This window comes from Heliangelus exortis, chromosome 7 (genome assembly GCF_036169615.1).
Source record: "Heliangelus exortis chromosome 7, bHelExo1.hap1, whole genome shotgun sequence".
NCBI lineage: Eukaryota > Metazoa > Chordata > Aves > Apodiformes > Trochilidae > Heliangelus > Heliangelus exortis.
The window spans coordinates 8,549,762-8,571,365 of NC_092428.1; the positions used below are offsets into that span (position 1 = coordinate 8,549,762).

The following is a 21,604-nucleotide window of genomic DNA, read 5'->3' on the forward strand; positions in this document are numbered from 1 at the left end:
CCCTCCCTCCCTCCCTCGCATGCCTTGAAGTACAGCTCTCTTTTATCTAAGAAAAAAAGACCTAAAAAATTGCCACTATTCATTTACTCCATTATTTACTCAGTCCGAGACATCCTCACAGTTTTTGCCATATATCACTGGCAAAATTCTATAGCTCAGGTTGTATTTTTAGAGGATTGTTCTGAAATCTCATTCTTACTTCCTAAGGATATTTTCATATTCAATAAGGACATTTTTACTAAGAAATGAGAATGATGGGTGACCTCACCAGTGTTTATAAATATGTAAGGGACAAGTGCCAGGAGGATGGAGTCAAACTTTTCTCAGGGGTGACTGACAATACTACAAGGGGCAATGGTTAAAAACTGGAGCACAGGCGGTTTCTGTATAAATATTGGGAAGAATTTTTTCACTGTGAGGGTGACAGAGCACTGGAACAGGCTGCCCAGAGAGGTTGTGGAGTCTCCTTCCCTGGAGACATTGAAAGCCCACCCAGACACATTCCTATGTGGCCTATACCAGGTGATCCTGCTCTGACAGGGGGGTTGGACTCGATCTTTCAAGGTCCTTTCCAACCCCTAACTTTCTATGATTCTATGATACTGAATAGAGTTTTTACAATATATATATTAAGCTTTTGCTTTGCCATACGTGGAACTGTTTTACAGTTAACAACTAAGTATGGGTCTTTATTCCCAGTTTAAAAAAAAAAACTGAAAAAATAGGAGAGCCTCAAATCCATTATACCATATCATTAGACATAACTACTATATATATACATGCACACACACACACAAAAAGCAACAAGCTCACTTCTCACTTCACAGTAAACCTGTCCAAACTAGTGTTCACAACTGGGTAAATAGTGTAACTCAGCATTATTGTAAGGTGACAAGACTCTCACCTTACATGCAGCTTTACTGCTCAGGTATTGACAGTTTACCTGGCAAAGTATGCTCGTTTATCATAAAATCGCCTCATCCCCATTCATATAAAAAATTGAACTTTCCAGACTGCTAGTGATCCTTCAGAGCCCTCTCAGATTGTTCAGGTGTCATTTGCACCTGAATCCATAACCATCTTATACAAGTGCTAACCTACAAGAAGGGGCTGAAAAGTAAGGAAAAAGAAAGAGATATGCTTATATGAATTTCAAAATACAGTTGAAAGGACTATATCAAACAATCATCTATATCAACAAGCTTCTTCAGAGACATCTAAAATTTTTTTATGCTATAACTCTATTAAAGTGCCCCTTAGCAGAACTTGAGCTAGGAACTGTGAAAGCATAACAACAAAATAAATAAAATCAAGAGCAAACCTAGACACCAAAATCTGTCAAGTCCCATGATTTCCAACAGCCACCTTTGTAACTTAGAAGCCTTCCTCAGAGAAGTACTGAACCTCAGGCAGATGAAGGTGCCATACATGCTACACATTGTGCTACAACATTTCATCCCCTCAAGATCCCCTTTACCTTCCTATCTCACTTAGTTTCCTCAAGCCAGGACACTATTTGCACACTACCTACCTCTTACTCACCTACCAGTCATCCTCTCTATGTCCCTAAGGCAAGAAATGCTGCACATCCCACCCAGCCAAGGAACATAAGCAACATGCACACCTGCTGACCATCTGCAAAGCACAAGGACCAAACCCAAGCACCTCGGGCATGCCAGTTCAGAGACACACCTCAAACATTTGCACCACTGCTCTCTGCAGGCCTAAGCTGGCTAGTTTTATTTGCAAGCTAAGAGTTTTGGTTACTTTTAGCCACTGAACTACTGAGAAAGTTGCTGGCAGATGAATAAGGCAGCTGGTAGAAAAGAGGAAATCAATAGAAGATTTTAAGAGAACATAATTTTTCAATGTTTTGTAAACTGCACTCTGACATGAAACCACAAATACTGCTTGAAAGAGTCCAGCGCAGAGCAACCAAGATGATGAAGGGAGTGGAACATTTCCCTTACGAGGAAAGGCTGAGGGAGCTGGGTCTCTTCAGCTTGGAGAATAATTAGGGGTGATCTCATCAATGTTTACAAATATGTAAGGGACAAGTGCCAGGAAGACAGAGTCAAGCTTTTCCCAGGGGTGACTGACAATAGTACAAGGGGCAATGGTTATAAACTGGAGCGCAGGTTGTTCCATATAGATTTGGAAGAATTTTTTCACTGCGAGGGTGACAGAGCACTGGCACAGGCTGCCCAGGGAGGTTGTGGAGTCTCTTTCCCTGGAGACATTCAAAGCCCACCTGGAAACACTTCTGTGTAACTTGCTGTAGGTGACCCTGCTCTGTCAGAGGAGGTTGGACTGGATGATCTTTCAAAGTCCTTTCCAACCCCTAACTTTCTGTAATTCTATGAATACAACAAACCCAAAAACTTCCAGTCTATCCCTTTAGTTCCTCATTTTATATTTGGCAATTCACATTCCTCCAGGAAAGAAACTACTTTAACTTCTTCTTTATAACACATACTCATTTGCAATATATTCCATTCATGCTAATGAGTCACTAACAATGTATATCAGAAGCAGTAACAGGAGCAATTGATGGTTAAAACCTGGACAATTAGTCATCCTCTTAGAGAATCTACCATGTAATTTAAAAAATGCTGAGTTTACAAGATATTTTTGTGCTCTTCTGTAAGATTAGAATTTTCTTGCTAAAATGCAACAGCAACGCTGTTACAATCAATAGTGCAATTTATTGGGAGAGGGAACCAAAAAAAAAAAAAAAAAAAAAAACCACAAAACAACCAAATGTAGAAAGTGGAAAATAAGAAAATACACCCTTCAACTGGACCCATAGATGCCAATCTCCTCAAGCTTCAGGGAGGCTCATAGCTTAACCCCCTTAGCAAAGACTACCTAATAAAAAAACACAAAAATTAAAATTAAAAAAACCCTCTGTATGAGACACTCACCAGTATAAAAAGTGCTTAGGTCCATAGCTTCCTCCTCTGCGAAGCTTAACTGCTAGTATAAAAAGTGCTTGATCTGAATATACACACATCACTTGCCTCTGTAGAGAGAGATGCCTACAGCAGACCACTGCTCAAGCAAATACCAGCTTGGAAGGGCAGTGAAAATTACATAAGCTATTTAGCTGCAACCACCATGCAATTATACCTCAGAAATCTCAATGCACTCAATAAAAAAATTAGAGTTAATTTTGTAAAGAAAAGGGAGCTAACAAAAATCAAAACCTTACAACAAAAAGTATAGCTGCATCCTCCCCTGATGTAAAAGATGCTGTAATAGGGAGGAAATGGTGCTAAAATTGTTGGTCATTGATTTGCAGAGGTGATTTGGTAAATCATCATTACAGCTGATGAAGGCTGAATGAGCTCAGATGGGCCTGTATGTCAGTCAAACAGCTCAATGCAGTTTTAAATTTCCTCAGGAATCTGGTGACTTCTAGATCTGGTAGATCATCTGCTGAATACCCTTTGCACTACATGTAGGTAGGCAGCTGGTTTTTGTTACAGTATAATTACAGGCTAAGTACTGATCATAGGGGTTTCTCTAGTGTCTGAAATGACATATTTTCACAGCAAATGTATCAAAGAACTTAAGTACAGAGATTCACTCAAATACAGACTGAGGAAATACGAGGTCTTGCATGTCCTTGCTCTCCTTGTCTCATACACTTGTTATTAGTGTCTCATTTTGTATGCCTGATACAAACTCATCTATCATGCTGATAAGACAGTGAGAGAAAAGGCAAAACACTTTGGAATGGGACTAGTGGCTGGGGGGTTATTCAGAAAAACAGAGCTGGGCAAATATCAACCATATTACAATGAACTCATCGCTGAAGTCACTGAAAAGTATCCTTTTTAAGGATTTCACATCTATTATAGATGTGCCTAAGAAGTCTCAGGAAACAAGCAAATTAATTTCCTCCTCCTGGCAAAAAATAGGAGAGTTGAAATTGCATCTATTAAATGCACATTTATTCTGTCTGACCTATCTCCTCTTGTAATCTATGCTGAGAAACAGGGCGTTTTAGCATTAGCAGATTTTGGGACTGAAACCATATGCTTGGTCTAGGTACAACCCAGAGATTTTACTGGAAATTTTTACCAAAGGAAAATCCATAAATGAAAATGTTTAATTTCAACTATTTTAAAACTCTGACTTAAGTATGGCTGGAAGCTGCTCACCGGCTGTGACATCAGATGTACTTCTGCTGCCCTAGTGCAGTGTTCAAGGAATGTATAGGGAGCTACACAAAGTATTGAAATTATTTGGCTAAACTGTTTCCAGTATGCAAATTAGCTTGTGTAGCCTAAAATGGGCACTGTATGTGTCACACTAAAAATGTTTCTTTTTCATCCCCAGTTTTTCATGGGTTTCTGAGTCATGCAAAAGTCTAGCAGAAAAACACACCAAACTGGGAGTTAATAGTCTCCCAGCCACTGATAAAATAATCATCCGCTCAGCCATTGTTACAGTTATCTTCTGATTTCAGTAAAAAACCTCAAAGAAATTATGTTGCAGGATTGGAAAGAGACAATAATAAACAACCTGCTTATCATTTTTGAATGATTCATTAACCAGCATAATGTAATCTGCCCCATGCCCTGTTACATTCCAGTTTAACAACGTAGTATGTGCTACCAACTTTCCAGAAATGTTACAAGTTAGTAATAAAAAGTTAAGCATTAACCATGATGAGACAAGCATGTAGCTATGAAACAAAAAACTTTTTTTCAGGTCTTTGCTTGGTTCACTATTAAAATAATCATACAATTTACTTAATGAATTGGTCGTAATAAAATTTATCTTTATTTAAAGTAATACAAAGCTTGTTTTCTCTCTTTTCAGAATGTATCAGATTATGAGCTGAGCCAATTCAAAATCAAGCACCAGCTGTAAGTTTCTCATTATTTTGTGGTTTCCCCTTAAAGGAATAACACTCTGTTATGCTCTGAGAGTTTCTCTGTTAACGTATAAGGAAAATAATTGAAAGCTGCTGCTCATGTGAAGGGCATTACATGATGGAGGTGGAACTTCCTCAGTTATTAGGACCATGGAAGGTTCATGAGAACTGTGCTCTAGATCAACTAACAAGAAAGGTTCTTCTGTACCAGCTGCTGGGTGATATTCTTCCTCAGAACAGACAGGGACAAACAATATTAGGAAAAGTACATGTTCAACCTCTTCCAGAGTACAAAAGCTCTTTACTTGTATAGTGTATGAAGCCAAATTTTCAAAATGTGTTCATCTGATTCTTAGAGATCAATTCAAGTGATTGGATTAATAAAAAGTGCCATGTTGAAAGCAATATAAACAGAATTTGAATAGAGTACTGAATAAGCAAATACAGGTATAACAGTTAGGAAATGCTTTCATGGAATTTATGAAAAAATTATGTTCACTGAGAAGGATATGCTTAGTGTTCAAGTATATTATTTGTCTTGGTTTAATACACAGAAATAATATTAGGGAATTTTTGTTATGAGTCAATGAAACAAGAGGAGGTCAGTTTAATATGGTGTTACTCTTCTTCACCTGCTGATTTCCATGAAGCATTTTTGTTTCCCTAGCTGGCAAAGCAGTGCATCTATTTAAAAAAACAGAATTGGGTTTCAAATTGCACTCTATTGATAAGACACCGGAGGAATCTGAAGACATTTTTACTCACTGAAATCCTGTTCATATTGATAAGAATTTGGTGACCACCAAAGTTTATTTTCTTCAGGGTTTGTATGAAGCATGGGTATGCTTCTCTGGCTTCTGTACCAAATACCTCCACTTATTCAATGGACAGTTCTTTCCCCTCTAGTCAATATTATAGTTTTTCTCTAGAGAGGAGAAGTAGGGAAAAAAAGACAAAATTTTATCTGGGAAGCGTTTACCATAGTGATTTTATTTTGATACTCTGAAGCAAACTTCTTTTTGCACTACTGTATGCATGAAGACTCTTACTGTATTCTATTAAATCAATTGGCATTGATTTTAACAGCCTAGCAATAAGCTGATGTAAATTAGTTCTCATGAACACTGAAAGCCACAGTTCTACTTAAATTCCTTCTGAACAGCTACTGAATATAGTAGCAAAATTATCAAGTCCCATCCCATCTATGAAATGCAGTAATGAAAGATTCATTCCACATTTCCCAAAACAATAACAGAAAAGAGGTGCTGCTTTCAGATATGGGACAGCAGAGTACTGAGGCACCAGTTCAGACGTGCTCTGGAGCTGGCTGCCAGGGTTGTGCAACATGCTGCTCTCCCAGGTTTAAATGTTTTCAACAGCCCTAACATGTTGTAATCCTGAGCATTGCTTAAAGCCCTTCCTCCTGCAGAAACACCATCGTATTTTTCACTTGACACAGTACTCTGTTGATACACTCTCATCCTGGTTAGCCTGGGGTCACTCAAATACTCACTGAATGAGTTTGCTCTCAAGACTGGCAGTACGAGAGCACTTTCCAGATGTTTAATACCAGACAAGTCCCAAACACCCCACTTAGTGTGGGCTCATTTATTCAGTGTTAAAATTTATGCCAGGAAGAATGCTATCTAGAATATTGCACTACATTCAGGAGAACTATTTAAGAGAGAGCAGATATGAAAATCAATGTCATACTGCAGATGTTTCAGAATATTGGACCTTAAGTACTTTCCAGACATGTTATCTTGCTGTCTTTTCTTAATATTTTCATAAGCAGTGCAAGTAAAATTGGTATTTATAACTATATTCAGCAAAACTGGCGTGTAAATTATAACTCGGTGATATACACCCAAAATTTGGAAGCACTTCTTCGGAAAGAAATGTAATTACAGGTTGGTCACTTCAGTTTAGATAGTCCAAGACTTATAGTATCGATGTTTATGCAGAAGTTGTTTCACAATGCTTTCAGCTAAATCAAATTTTGCTTTCCCAGGGACCATGAAATTAAAAGGCCTTCTTTGTATAGCTAGTGTGATTAGAAATTCATCCCGAATCAAACTCAAAATAAATTTTGCTCTCAAGTCATGAGCTCTGTGAATTGTTTTCCGAAACAGGACTGGAATCTTTCATCATAAAATTGGCTTTGCCAGCCTAATGACAGGCTGATGTAAACTAGTTCTGTCTGCCATGTGTGCATTCAGAAGTCTGTTATGGTTGTGTAGGATTGCAAGGTAAATGAGAAAACTTCACCTGTAAATCAGGATGTGAGATGTTAAGCCTTGAGTTTACCATTTGTATGTTGCAACAAGCAGTCATGGAAGATCCTGGATAATAATGGAGCTATGATAGGGGGCACATAATTATAAGCTTTGTCTAATTACGGTGAAGGCAGCATTTGGACTCCTTTTCTTGAAATAAACATTACCAATTTTTCATTGCTGTGAAAAGTGTTACTAGTTTATTTTACCAGGAACTTACAGTATATCCAGAAAAATTTGCTATTCAGAAATCAAGTTATTGTTCTATAGTCAAGACTGATGTCTGGGTTACTTTCTAACATCAATTTTTCTTTTGTTCATAATTGCTGATAAGTTCAGACTGGAATTTTTCATCCTTGCCTCCCAAGCAAAGGCGATCTCTTTTCCTGAGACATATGAATAAATTCTCAATTGTAAGAGACACTACATACCAGGAAAATACCTTTGTAATGCTGAGATCTTTCGCTTGAAATGTTTGCATTTTCCTCATTTCCTCATGTGGAAAACCCATAGGTATAGATTTTTCACAGCTAGCAATATTTAAATCTATGAACAAATTTTCCATACATCAGGTGCAAAGCTTGGATCCCCTCTTAGTCCGTTTGTAGCTGGGCCAGAAGAGAGTTCACAAGGCAAAGTCTTGCCTTGTGATTATGTCCAATAATCACTAAACCTGGATTTGGTAAATGTGGATTGAGACCTTGCTTTGCCATGGACTTCCTAAGTAAACCTAGCTTCCTTTCCCACCTGAAGAGTGGAAATATTAGTATTTCCCTGTCTCACAGGCTTGCTATATTAGAAAACCATCAGGAATTGTGATGCCCTTATTAAAATAATAAGGAAAATTGTTCAGCTGCACTGCAGATGGAAGCTGTGTGTTGCTTCCCAACATCCCATTTGCCAGCTGTGATGCCCCAGGGCAAGAGCACTTACATGCACTGGGGCCATCTGAATACTGTGGGGAGTACTAACCAAGCTGTGCCCTATCCTGCCATCACTGCAGCTGCCATCTGGGGCTTGCAGGCTACAAAAGATGACAAAGGTTCAAAGGGCAGATAAGCCTCCACTGGCAAAACTAATTCTAGTCTGCTAGTGACAGAGATTTACACCCAGTAAATAGCAATGGCAACAGCTCATAAGTTATCATGCTGCAGTACCACAGCTGTGGTTAAAGAGGAAACTTACTTGGAAATGGTCTAGTTCTTGTGGTTCTGTGGACTATAATCCTGCCCCTGAGCTGAGTAGGAAGAACATACACTAAAAGGCCTTCACTGAATTGTCACTACTGCAATGAGGAGTGAGTCAGGGTCACAGATAGATAGTCAGATTTGGAGGGTTTTTCCATTTTAATGAAAATTTCATCCAGCAACTCTAATTAAATAAAAGAATTTTGTCATTTTCCCCATCCTTTCTTACTAAAAGTAATCCCATTCTCAAACAGTTGAAACACCAGTCAGCATCTGGACATCACCAAAGAACTCATAGGATATGAAGATGTGGCAGGAAAACCCAATTTTTCTTCCAATACACTTGACACATGAAAAACAGTTCCAAGTTTTCTGAGCATCTTTTATGACACATTTTATCCTTCCTATTCCAGTTAGGAAAATACAGAGACAGGCAAAGAAGGTGCAGTCTTAGATAGCATATGTCTCTATAGAAAATATTTTTAAAAAATACTAGCCTAGAATTGCTTCTAGAGGCTCCTCATCTTCTTCAGCCCCATGATTTTCCACTCTCTGTTTAGGAGTGTGTTCAGAACAACTTCTAAATTGGAAAAATTAGAAAAATTCAGAATTAGTCAACTTTGCCCAGCCCCCTATCCCAATACCTGACCATGCTCAGCCACATACAGAATGCCTTTTGGGGAGGGCTTAGCAACGAGCAAGCTAAACCACAGACTCTTTTTGGTAACAGTGACTGACTGGTGCTACATAATACTCCTTGTCTATAAACTTCTCTGAAGAGCAGAAGTGAATCAGTTTATGAAAAAGAGCATATGCTGATCCAGCTGTAGGGAGAGCCAGATCTGTAACAGTGAGCTTATTCTCACCAAGTTTTAGTGAAAGTAGAAACATTTGTGTATGTTAGCACTGTAGACCAGTCTAAATAGCAACAGAATATCGCTTCTAGAGCAACTCAAGCTGGGTAGCAAAATCAAAGAAAAGGGTGAAAGATACATTTTAATAGACACAAATGACCTGCTTATGTTTGTACAGAAAACCAGAAGCAGAACCAAAAATGGAAGCTGCTGCCCAACTAACAAACTGCTGCTTCACCATCATTGTATATCTGCACAGGAATGTCTTCCTCCACCTTCTCAGTTGATGTGCTTTCCTTTTCTCTATTACGTGGCCATACTCAGACCACAGAGAAGAGGTTGTTGTAGTTTCCATTCACTGGTCCCTCTTCTCTTTTAGAAAATCATATTTGGTACTCAGAAAGTGCTGCACCTGGGACTGAAGTCTCAGAATAACTTCTGGCTCATTCAAGCAATAAAGTGTGAAGGACTATTCATTTGTAATCTCATTTTAGCATAATTCCACATGTATCCCAGCTCAAGTACACACTGGGTAGAAAATAGAGCAGATGTCTTGTCTCATTTTGCTCCAAGTCTCTAAAACTGAGTCCTCTCAGTTTTTGAAAGAAATAGAATATTCAATTTATGTTATCAACATATTCTGTGGTCTCTGTAGGATAGATATTTAATTCTTCTCACTTTAAACGAGCTTCTGAGGAAAAGAGTGAAAACATAGCCTCTTCTCACTTTTATATAAGCATGCAGAGCTTCATTCATGAGTACATGTGTTTATACTGTGGTGGCAGGTGCTCCATGGAGTATTTCTAAGATAATGAACTTAAGTATTAAGCCCCTTCATTCAGATTTTCTTGAATTCAGAAATGAGAAGAGAACCAGTAAATGGTTGAGATAAGATACTAAGCCATGAAAACTGCAGTGCTTAAAAATGGGGTCAGGTAGACAAGCAGGGCAGAGAAGTTAGAAGATGAGCTCCAAGGAGAAGGTAAGGGACTGCTCCCAAAGGGCCTATTGCATCTGCAAGAGAGACAGTTGGTTCTGCAGCAACCAGACACTTGAAACAGCTTCAGAAGAGGATGTTCAGCACAGCTGGTCTGGTGAAAGATGAAATATAGTTGATAGCAATGCCACAGCAGCCCTTTGTGCAACAGAATTCAAGACCTGAAGCCCAACAGCCTGCACAGCCACAGGATGCAACCCATAGGGTTGATGAATTTGCAAAAAATATATATTTATTATAAAGATTTTCCACAAACAAACGCATATATTGCATTCAGCATGCAAATAAAATACATCTTTACTATCATCTTCCTCATAAAATCACTTTCCAAGAGCCACACCAATGTGAGGAAAGTAGTACTACCTTAGTAATACTGCAGACACTGGTACAATGGTACTTGTGCCAGTCTGCATGACAGATCATATTAACTCATTAACACATGATTCAGAGCATCAGCCTGTCTGGATAGATTATCTGTAACCACCAAAATACAGACAGGATCATATTGCACATATTTATGAAATGAAGATTCAGAGACAACCTCCATGCCAGCTTTCTCTAATTTTCAGTGCTTCAGAGCATCTGTACACCTGCAGTGGGTGCAGCTTTTTGACAGAGCACTGGGTCTCTGTTTCTTATTCACGATTCTGGCACTTCAGTTCCCCCAGACACCTGCTACCACAGCTCTGTCATTTCTCCTATTTAGTTCCTCACTGCTCAGTTTCATGGCTTTTTATTATTTTACAAAGCTCTCAGAATACAGACAATAACCTGAAGATGTCTCACTATTTCCCTTAACTTGTCTTACCATACATTTCATAAAAGTAATCAGGTCCTTTCCTAAATCCCTGATCTGGCTGATTATTTACAGTTATTTACCTTCATCAGTATATAACATCCTTATCTCATTCAAGTAATAACATTCTGAAGAAATACAAGGGAATCTAAGGCATATTCATGTTTTTGCTTTAATTAATAGAATATATATTCCAAGATCACAGATGTAAAGGAATAGTGTTGCTTGAAATGTCATCATAAATTACCAGCATAAACTATTGGCTATATTCCTTTTAGATTACTGGTTAAAATAATGTTTAAGAAATTATTCATAACTAAATATCTTCTGCTTAAACATATCCCACAAATAGATGAACTTCAGAATGCTCTGAAAAAAATAATTGCAAATATTTTCTTTCATTATTTTGTCTTCTTAAAGAAATAGAAATGGGGCTCCATGTACAGTCTTAGAGGGATTCTCTGCTACCTAACACCTTTCAAGGGATTTATTGAAAAACACAGATAAATTTCAACAATTTCAGATTTTAAACAAAACCAGTAATAAACATGAATCCTGCATCAGATTGGTACTTTATTGGTTTTCAGCTTAAAAAAAAAAAAAAGAAAAAAAAAGAAAAAATCTATCTGTTTTCAGATCACAGAGCAGAGCTCTTCAAGATACCTCTTCCCAGCAAAACTTCTCTACCATCACCAAGGTGAATAAATCAGGATCAGATCATCTGTTAACAAAAAAAAAATAACAGGAATAAACTCCAGAACCTAAGTCAAAACCTACATATCAGTATATATGTCTGTACCTATCATGTACCTTGCAGAGTCCACAGAACAGAACACCAGTTTCTGGGAAAGCCCCACTTTCTGTACAGATTTGAAGTGTTGTTCATTCATGAGCAGTGCACCAGGAAGATCTTGAAACACAGCTCTGTGGTGAAGCTCTGGCACATACCTGGACAGACTTAGAATTTATTCTATACATTGCTCAAAATTTTGTTCCTTTACAATGGCATTTTTTTCTACTCTAATATTCTTGGGTATTGACTTACTTAAGATATAGTAATCCTGGGTCACACCAAGGAATCCTGAGTGTCACGTTGGGAGGGACATCAAGGATCATTTGATCCAACCCGTCTAATACTATAGTTTATATGATACATCTCAGCACCCTGTCAAGTGGAGACTCAAAACTTTCCAGAGAGGGATAACCCACCACTTCGCCTGGGAGACCATTCCAATGTCTGGCTGTCTTCATGGTGAAAAATTTTCCCCTTGTGTTCAAACAGAATCTCGCCAGGAGCAACCTGTGCCCATTACCCCTTGTCTTGTCCATGTGACTCCTTGTAAATAGGGAATTAGGTCCCCCCTAAGTCTTCTCAAGGCTGAACAGAGACAGTTTTCTCGGCCTCTCCTCAAATGGAGAGAGGTGCTCCAGTCTTCTGATCATCCTCATGGCTCTTCTTTGGACCCTCTCCAGCCTGTCTGCATCCTTTTGGCACCGTGGGGACCAAAACTGAACACAATACTCCAGGTGTTGTCTGACAAGCACTGAGTAGAGGGGTATGATAACTTCATTGTCACTGCTGGTGATGCCCTTGTTGATGCAATCCAGCATCCTATTGTCTTTCTCTGCAGCTGCTGCACACTGTTTGCTCATGCTGACCCTGCTGTCCACCAAGACTGCCAGGTCCCTTTCCACAAGGCTGCTCTCTAGTCAAGTTTATTCCAGCCTGAGCTGCATTCCTGGGTTATGTGTTCCCAGGTGCAAGACCTTGAACTTCTCTACACTGAACCTTATGAAGCTCCTTTCAGCCCACTTATCCAGTCTCTTTAGGTCATCCTGGAGGGTAGCTCGCTCTTCAAGGGTATCAAATTTTCTTTATTTCACTTTTCTCCATTACATTCTAAATCTGAAGAGATGACAAAAAAGTAGAAAAAATTATTCTGAAACCCAGTGTTTGATTGTAAATACAGAATGTTTTTCCCAGTACACTCTGAAAGTAGAAAGATGCAGATTCTTATGACCACCAACTCATGAAATAACTCTTTTCAGTGCTGTACTGCAGCCATTAAAACTTAAAAATAGGATATGTAGAAAATAATTACCCACTCCATTATAGTATGGCACTTCTGTTCGTCTGCTGTTTTGTAGTCTTAATGCAATTAAAGCTACCCAATAATGCAATTAAAGCTACCCAATAATGCAATTAAAGCTACCCACTGTAAATACATTCTTTGCAACAATTCACAAAATTTGCAGTTTTAGGCAACAGAAAAACCAATTTTTCTCCAGAGAAGACATTATCCTATGAAACTCTTTATCTCATTAAAAAGTTATCTCATAATTATTTCAAAGAGTAGTTTGCTACATTTTTAATTAATAAGATTATAACTTATTTCTTTAGGAACTGCCCCATCACTGTCCTTTTTTTTTAGGCTAGCATTTAAAATTCGCTATACTTTTAGGTGAGAAGGGCTTTCTGCAATTTTCTGCTTAGGAACAGAAAAAACACTTCTGTCTGTAGTCTTTTTGGTTTTCATTGGATCATAGAATCATTTTAGTTTTAAAAGACCTTCAAGATCATGGAGTACAAAAATTTCATGTGTTTCCAGTTTTTAAGAGTATTTTTTTGTTTGTCAGATAATTGTAATTACCTAATTCCATATTCTGGGTGCAAAAATTTCACCAAAGAGAAAATTTGAGAGTGCTTTTCAGGAGCATTGATACTGAAGGCATCATGATACATGTAAACAGTATCAGAGCTTTACAAAAATAACCCTACTTTAAGACATCCCTTTCTCCTTCCCCATTCTCCTCTGCCCCATAGAGGTCTCCTTCTCAGTGCCAGGGACAAATAACCCACTCTGCGAGGCACTCCCACTAAGGCCTCTTGCATATCTTCCAGGGTAAATTCACAAGGGAGTGGACAGGGAAGAAAATTTGTCCAAGCCTTAATCTAGCTGCAGCAAGAGGTGAGGATAAAGGAGAGCAGGGAATACGAGCCTGGGAAAAAAAGTCAGAAACAAGAGCTGCTTGCCAGCCTCCAAAGAAGTCCATGCCCCTACACCCTCCCTTCCATGGTTAGGATCAGAGTTAGAGTGAAGTTACAAGTATCTCTGTTTCAGTCACTCTTGACTGCTGGAAGGGGATAAGATGTGCAGACCAAGCAGCAGCAGCAGCATTCAGAGTCACTGTAGCCATTGGCTGGCTCCAACACAGGTCACTGCCTCCAAGGCAATCTGACCTCAAAAGTTTTCAGTTTAACATCAAATAACTAGGCTGGCTGAAAGGGCAAATTTTGTGTTTCTGTGTACATGTGGAACAGATTACAGTAAAACTGAAAAGCAGAAGTGCAGCTTTTTACACAGTGTGCTTGTCCCCAGAGAATTAAAGCACATTTTCTCCACAGGTGCTAAAATGAGTTTGCTCAGAAGCTCCTTTGTGAGAAAATCCTACTAAATTTACTTTTCCTACCCTCCAGTACATGCCTACAGATACTGCCTGTTTCCTCTAGGGAGCTTAAAGATAAACACAAATCTTGTTCAACTAAATTTAGAGGTGCATTTTAAATGTATCTCCTACTACTATTACTATATTAATAACTTTGAATATGCTGTTTAATACCCAAAGTGATATCAGATTAAAGCTTGAAGATTTCTAGGGCAGTTGCTAAGAGTCTTCCAAACTTATTGCCATTCCACTGACACACCTGCAGTGTGAGGACTAAAACTTCCTGAAATTTAAAAAAACACTTGGTGCAGAAGAGTACTTTCTTCTCATTTGCTAAATGTCCACACGTAACTTTTGTTACTAGAATAAGAAGCAGTGTTTTTTAGTTTCAAACAGCTTATATGCATCACAGAAATGGCAAAATATCAGTTCAAATAGACTAGTTAATTAGAGTTTGCAAACAGTACTTGGATAAAACAGAGGTGTTTTATTTTAAACGTGAAGCAACAGTGTTTCACATGTTTATAGCAATCAGTAAGTAGCAAATACAGAGAATGTCATGAGGAATGTTCCATAAACTCATGGTTTCTAAGTGCCAGCTTTGGGACACTGCATGGTAAGTTAAATAGGCAGTGTATCAACAGAAATAGAGACCAAGGGGAAACAAAACCATGTTTAAATTGGCATAGTTTTAAACAAAGGAGTTTGAGTGTTCTCTTGGCCTGTTACCAAGACCCCTAAATTTGCATTCAGACCTGTATGATCAAGCACAAAACTGGGCACCATGTGACAGCCCAGTGCTAACCCGCTATTTCCCCACTCCTCAGCCCCTCAGTGTTTGCTGGCACATCTTCCTACTGGTCTTCTGAAAGCAGAAGAGATCAAGTATATACAAAATACTTAAACATACCAGGCCTTTAGGAAAAGTTAGATCCTGCAACATGGCTACTGATTCCAGTTCAGGTTCAGGTGGTATGAATTTGGGCTATTTTCACTAAACTTCCACAACTTTGAAAAACAGAACTGTAGTAATCATTTACTGACTTTCAAGTGAATGCAGACTGATCAAGCCAATTTCCTGCTACCTACCAGACACATTTGTATTCACATTACACTGCATTCATGGTTGGAGCTCTAACCTTTAGTGCTATCTCAGTGTTAGCATTCAGTCAGAGCTCAATCAGTAGACTCAAATTTTAAATAGATCTTTACATACCACCAAATACTCTCTTTGAAGCAATTACTAGCATTTGAGAGAAATTAAAACAGCATGTAGATACAGGTAAGGAGAAGTACCTCTAAGGTAGGTGAAATACTACGACCTCAAGACAGTAAAATCAGACAGGTATTTCAAAGTGAATTTTTAGACATTTTAAACTTTGATCAGGAGGTTACAATGCTTCTCTTTTGTTAGGACTTCCTGAAGGAAGACACAAGCAAAAGCTCACAAAGCTGTCTTTTAAAAAGCAAAATGTGCAGCATCAGGTAGTTCCCACATTCTCCAGAAGTGGAGAAGTCAAAATGAGCAAATATACTTGCTACTCTGCAAGACAGGTGGTACATTAATCCCATTTTAAGAATTCTTTCCTACAAAGAACTGTTGCATCCTTGACTCCTCAGCACTTCAAAGAAAAAAATTGGCACAATCTTCTCTATTAATATTGGAAACAAAATTTTACTCATTTGAGAAAGGGTTAAGAAATGAGTTTTACATTATGACAGACAAAAAATAAGTCTCATATAGTCATGGTATAAAATTGAAACCTGGCTATCAAACCAATTGCTTACTTCAAACCTGATTCCTCTGCTGTTTTATTTACCCTGAAGAGACTAGACTGTATCCATGAGCATTAATGTAAGCTCTAAAAGACAGCTTCCTATTGAAATGGTCATGCATAGCTCACTGAGATATCTCCTCAATGCATTAAAAACAAACATTAAAAAGATTTATTGCAAAACAAATTCGCAGTTGTTTTCTTGATCTCACTGCTAAATTTTCATGCTACATGATACAGTTCACAATTCTCTGCTTTTTATTGCAACTATCTAAAATCCTAGAAGTTCAGAAATTGCAACTTAGAGGCAGGGCTGTACCTATACAGTGGCTTGGAGTTCTCACACTCGCTCCAGCAGGTTGATCACTCATCTGTCCTGTATGCCATAGCTCCTGCCTGGGACACATTCCTAGGCTTTCTTGTCATGCAGAGGAGGCTATAGGGAGATGCTGTTGCATCACTGAGCCTAACCCCATGGTGCAGTCAGGATGTGGCTTCAGCTGCCAACCCAGACCAGGAACCGAAACAGGCCCCTGAATTCCCTTAGTCTAAAGACAGCCATAATTTGTAATCCACATTAAGACAATGGCATCAATGGTCTCCATGAAAAAAAGTATTAGAATCAAAACCTAGGAATTTAAAAGTAGGACATGGATACCTGATATTTTATGTAACATTTAACATTCTAATACACACGGAAGTTATATTAGTGGCTTCAGCAGGAATTCCTGACAACCCCAAAATCATCATAAAATCATGATCTGGAAGTTATTAACTACAGAGCATTAATTTCATTGAAAATCAGAAAAAGCAGTCATCAAACAAGTTGGAGAGAAATGGTCAACCAAGAAAAATCATCAGTCTTGTCAGTGATAGCAGTAAAAGTTTGGATTTTGCCTAATAGTTTCTCTACAAGAATTAGCTCTGCACGACAGTGCTTGCTCCGATCTAGGAAAACCACTTACCAAGTGTTAAAATGGTTCAGACAAGCCTTCCAGTCCCTTGTTTCTTTGATACAGGAGCTTTCTATCTACTCAGAGAGGAAAAGTCTTAACAAAAATTAACCATTATCTTAACAATAGAGTATAGAAAACTGGAGCCCTGAGCATACAAGAAGTATCTGGCAATTCACAGCAAGTTTTGACCAAAGATAGGATACTCACAGTCTCAGATGGAGACGGTTCTACTGAGTCTGGTTTTGACCTTGCCCCAGTGACCTCACAGCTTTTAAACAGAAACTAGAACACACTGCCAAAGTGGGGCAGCATGTACAGGGAATGAGCTGTCAGGAAAGAAACAGCTGAGGTTAGCAGGGAAGGTAAAAAATAATTTTCATTTCTGAACATCCAAGATAAAAAGAAGTTGCCTTTCAAAATACTTTTCTTTATTAGCATAAACAGAGAATTACACAGTAACCTTGGGAGAGAATCAGAGAGACAAATGCAGACTAATCAACATTTGCAGTGATGATGCAACAATGTTGCAACAGTTAGTGACATTTAGAAAATCTGTCCAAGAATTTAGAAGAGCTTTTCCAAAATTTCAATGGCATTTTGAGCATAAAAAATACAAATAAAAAAGCATGCATATTCTGTGAACCATCCTGCCAAAGAAAATTACTGGCCAACCCTGCCTTACCTGTGTTAAACAATTGTGCTAGGAACTCAGCCTGTATCTTTCATAGTCATACACCAAAACTAAAGTTACCAACTATTTCATCACCAAAATGGTAGAGTCCATGTGAATGTGGGTTCTTATTCATTAGATAAGAAAATACAATTTAGGTGCAAGGGCTTGAACGACTATGCTCCAGAAAACCAGAACTGTGGAAACAAATCTGCAAGAAATCTCATCTAAGACATCAAGATATATTCTTCTGGTATATTGTTGTGCTCTGCACCCCTAGTACCTGTCCCTCACCTCAGCTGGGCAGCACAGTCTGGTCCAGGCTGCCAGACCATGCCTCCGTGGGCAGCAATGCCTGCAGGCTGGTGGCCACACTACTCCCACTGTCCCGGTTGGTCCTTTATGTGTCAGGGGGGTGGCACAGGCATCCCTCAAAACAAACCCCTCTCTGCCAAGAATAGCACTTATGGCTGAGGAGTAGAGTTTCACATTAACCATAACTATGGTGAAGATGCCACCTACATGGTAAAACAAATCCCAGTTCCTCTTTGGCATTCTCCAAATGAGCACATTATGTCAAAGTTGCTGGGGTTACAACTATAAAAATAGCATGGCATTATGTTTGCTACATGTCTCAAACTTGCCACCTCCAAGTCCTCTCAGGGCTCCTGAAAAGAAAAGCAGGGTGTTTCCTGGAGTGGGAGCTACAGAGGCCTTGGCCCTTCCTCCAGTCATTGTTCCTAGAGACACCATTCTGGGGTGACAATTAACACTGGAGAGATGGAGGAACTGCTGAGACTCACCTGCCCCAACCCTGATGCAGGACTGCAGGGCTGTCCTTTCCAGCTGCAAACTCTGGTTTGTGCCTCTCCATGTGGACTATACAAAAACCCTCTTGATCACAGACACAATCAGTCCCCACATGGGCCAAAAGTTTGGACTCTGAAACAACCTGCTGTGCAAAAGAAGCAGCTTGGTGCTGTCTAGAGGGACTCAGGCATGTTCTTTATTTAAGGTTTGTGGTTGTCCTAACTTGTAGCACCCAAAGAAGCTTTCTCAACATCCGGCCAGATGGCCAGAGAAGATATTTGGAAACAGATCAGAAAGAGCTACACAGGCTGCAGCTGGTAAAGCTACATTTTCTGGTAGAGCTACACTGTTTAGATCCACATGGTTTTGATGCACATACACAACAAAGTGGCCAGAAGAAAACACTCTGGGCTTAAAATAACTGTGGTATACTGGATCCTGTATCTGCTTTTTGAGGGAGGATGGAGTTGATTTTTCTATTTGCCCATGTTCTATATATCATATCATATTATATCATATAATAACATTAGAATGGTTTGGAAAGGATCCTAAAATTCATCTATTTCTAATCTCTCTTCATGGGCAGAGATAGAGCATGGGCTTCCAGTAGAGCAGGTTACTCAAATCTCCATCCAACCTGGCCTTGAGCACTTCCAGGGAGGAGGCATCCACAAATTCCCTTGGCAACTTGTTCCAGAGTCTCAACAACCTCACACTAAATGATTGCTTCCTAATGTCTAATCTAAATCTCCCCTCTTACAGTTTAAAACCGTTAACCTTTGTCCTACCACTGAACACCCTTAGAAAATACCTCCGCAGCTTTCTTACAGGAGCAAAGAGTTAGCCTAGCCCACATAGCCTGGTACCTCTGCTGATTCTAGGCTAGGACTCTTTTATTACCAAGAAAAGAACCTCGAGCCAGTATGTTTTGGTAGTAATGGATATAAAGGGAAGATGTGCCTTGTGTAAATCAGTATCAGAGGGCCAGGGCTGTGAGGACAAGCATTTGCCTCCTCTTCTTCTACTGCTTTCCAGACAGGTAAAAACAAGCCCTGATGCAGTAATAGGAAAGGATTTGGCTTTTTTTAGCTACAAACTGCTAGGAGATATTAAAGTGAAGCAGGGCTGTGAATTGCACCATATGTGTGCATGGAAGAAGCAAGCAGTCTGAGGTGTTACCAGTGGAGATGGACCACAGCAGATGCCATAAAATCCAATGAACAAGCCTCATGCAATAGAGACTTTCTTAGGAGTAACTTAGCAGCAGTACCAGTCTAAGCAGTCACACACCCTAGTCCTTCCATGCCATGCTGCACCCTCACAAACATCTGTGTACTGAAAAAAATTCAGTATTCAATGCAGTTGATTCAATGCAGTTGAATTCAATGCAGTTGAATTCAATGGGATTCAATGCAGTTAAAACTCCCTTTTCTGTAACTTTTTGCTAGATCATTTGCAACAGACTCCTTCCCCAGTACATTTCACTGCACAGCTATACAAACACGTGGGCCACCAAATCACAGGGACAAGAGATCCTGCGTGAGCTGCACTGTCCTCAAGCCCTGAGCTCCCTAAGCATCAGGCATCACAAGTGTCCCCTTCCCAGAAGCAGCAAGGTGACAGCACTGCAAGGACAGGCAGGAAAGCCCTCTGCACCTGGGAATTGTTGAGTCAGGAAGAAAGAAGGCAAAATAAGTGTGGCAGAGCCAATGACAGACTGCCACCAAAGATCTCAACAGCAACAACAGTCTGGGATTTCTGCAGCATTCAGGCAAGAGGCAGTTGTTGTGTAAGAGCAATTGCTGTCTAAGAGTACTGACTGAATCCCATATTGTGACATTTGTTTACATATACTGGGAATATTATACAACCAAAAGGTAAAGTGGAGCTGCAATATATTTGTACCCACTTCTTCATATCACCAGTGTTAATTTTAACTGACTCAAAACTAATTTAATTATCAAGATAACTTTCAGGGAGTAAACTTGCAAAAGAGTCCAGTTCACAACCAGACGCAACACAGGGTGAAATTCCAGAGATTTGTGCAGTAGATGACATTCAACATTATTCTGTTATTCTTTAAATTCTATAAATGTTATAAGATATCCCCAAAAGGGCAATCTGTTCACTATAGGCCTTCCCTATATAATAATGCAAATATCCAGTAATTTCTGTGTTGGAAGCTCAGCAACCAAAACATCAGCCATGCCTAGATCTGAGCAATACTGTTATCAAAGCCACAAATCTCATGGCAAGCAGCTTCCCCACAGTCATCAGCAATAACCAAGGAAGTCTGGTTTGGCACTACATTTTCTCAAGAAAAATTATAATGCATAAAATCTGGGGAGGAGATGCATCCATGTGGAAATCCAGCCTAAGTGGCATGAGAATCTTGCCAAGAAATAACTGGGTGTCCTCAGCATACACGATGCAGATGGACATTAAAAAAAAAAAAAAAAAAAAAAAAACAAAAAAAACCAGCAGGTTTCCAGCCTAGAGCTACTTTAGCTTATGAACTAAGCTGCAGGCAGACCATAGATGCAGAAAGAGAGGGATAAGAGTCAATTGCACCCCAGAAAAAATAGCTGCCTAAAAGTACATTTATAAAGGGGGGGGGGGGGGGGGGGAATGGTTGAGCTTAGACATATCAGAGCCATAAAACACAGATCAGCTGTGAATATCTTGGATGGGAACAGCCTCACCCTCTGTCTCTGGAAAGATCAGGACTTACTCCTACCTTAAAGAAGAAGGGTGAGGAAATGGAGTTTTTACTTCTCCAACAGTTATTTTTAAAAGACTGGGGATAAAAAAGTTATTTTCTCTAGTCCAGCAAAACCTGTGAAGGAAAATCCCGACAGCAGCATGTTGATACCTAGCACATGCTCGCTGGGAGGTGGACAACAGGGGTGAGCAGGAGGGAGCCAAGTGCCTCCATTGGTCCCTGCAGCGTG

At 39.3% G+C, this 21,604-nt stretch overlaps 1 protein-coding gene across 4 annotated transcripts in view; it reads left to right on the plus strand.

The window, feature by feature from the left end:
- BLNK (B cell linker) overlaps positions 1-21,604 on the plus strand; it is a 90,526-nt gene that overhangs the window by 25,136 nt on the left and 43,786 nt on the right. For all 4 annotated transcript variants that reach the window (XM_071748623.1, XM_071748619.1, XM_071748622.1 and 1 more), the window contains exon 3: positions 4,831-4,877. In XM_071748623.1, the coding sequence (XP_071604724.1) occupies positions 4,831-4,877 (47 nt within the window). The remainder of the gene's footprint in view (positions 1-4,830; positions 4,878-21,604) is intronic.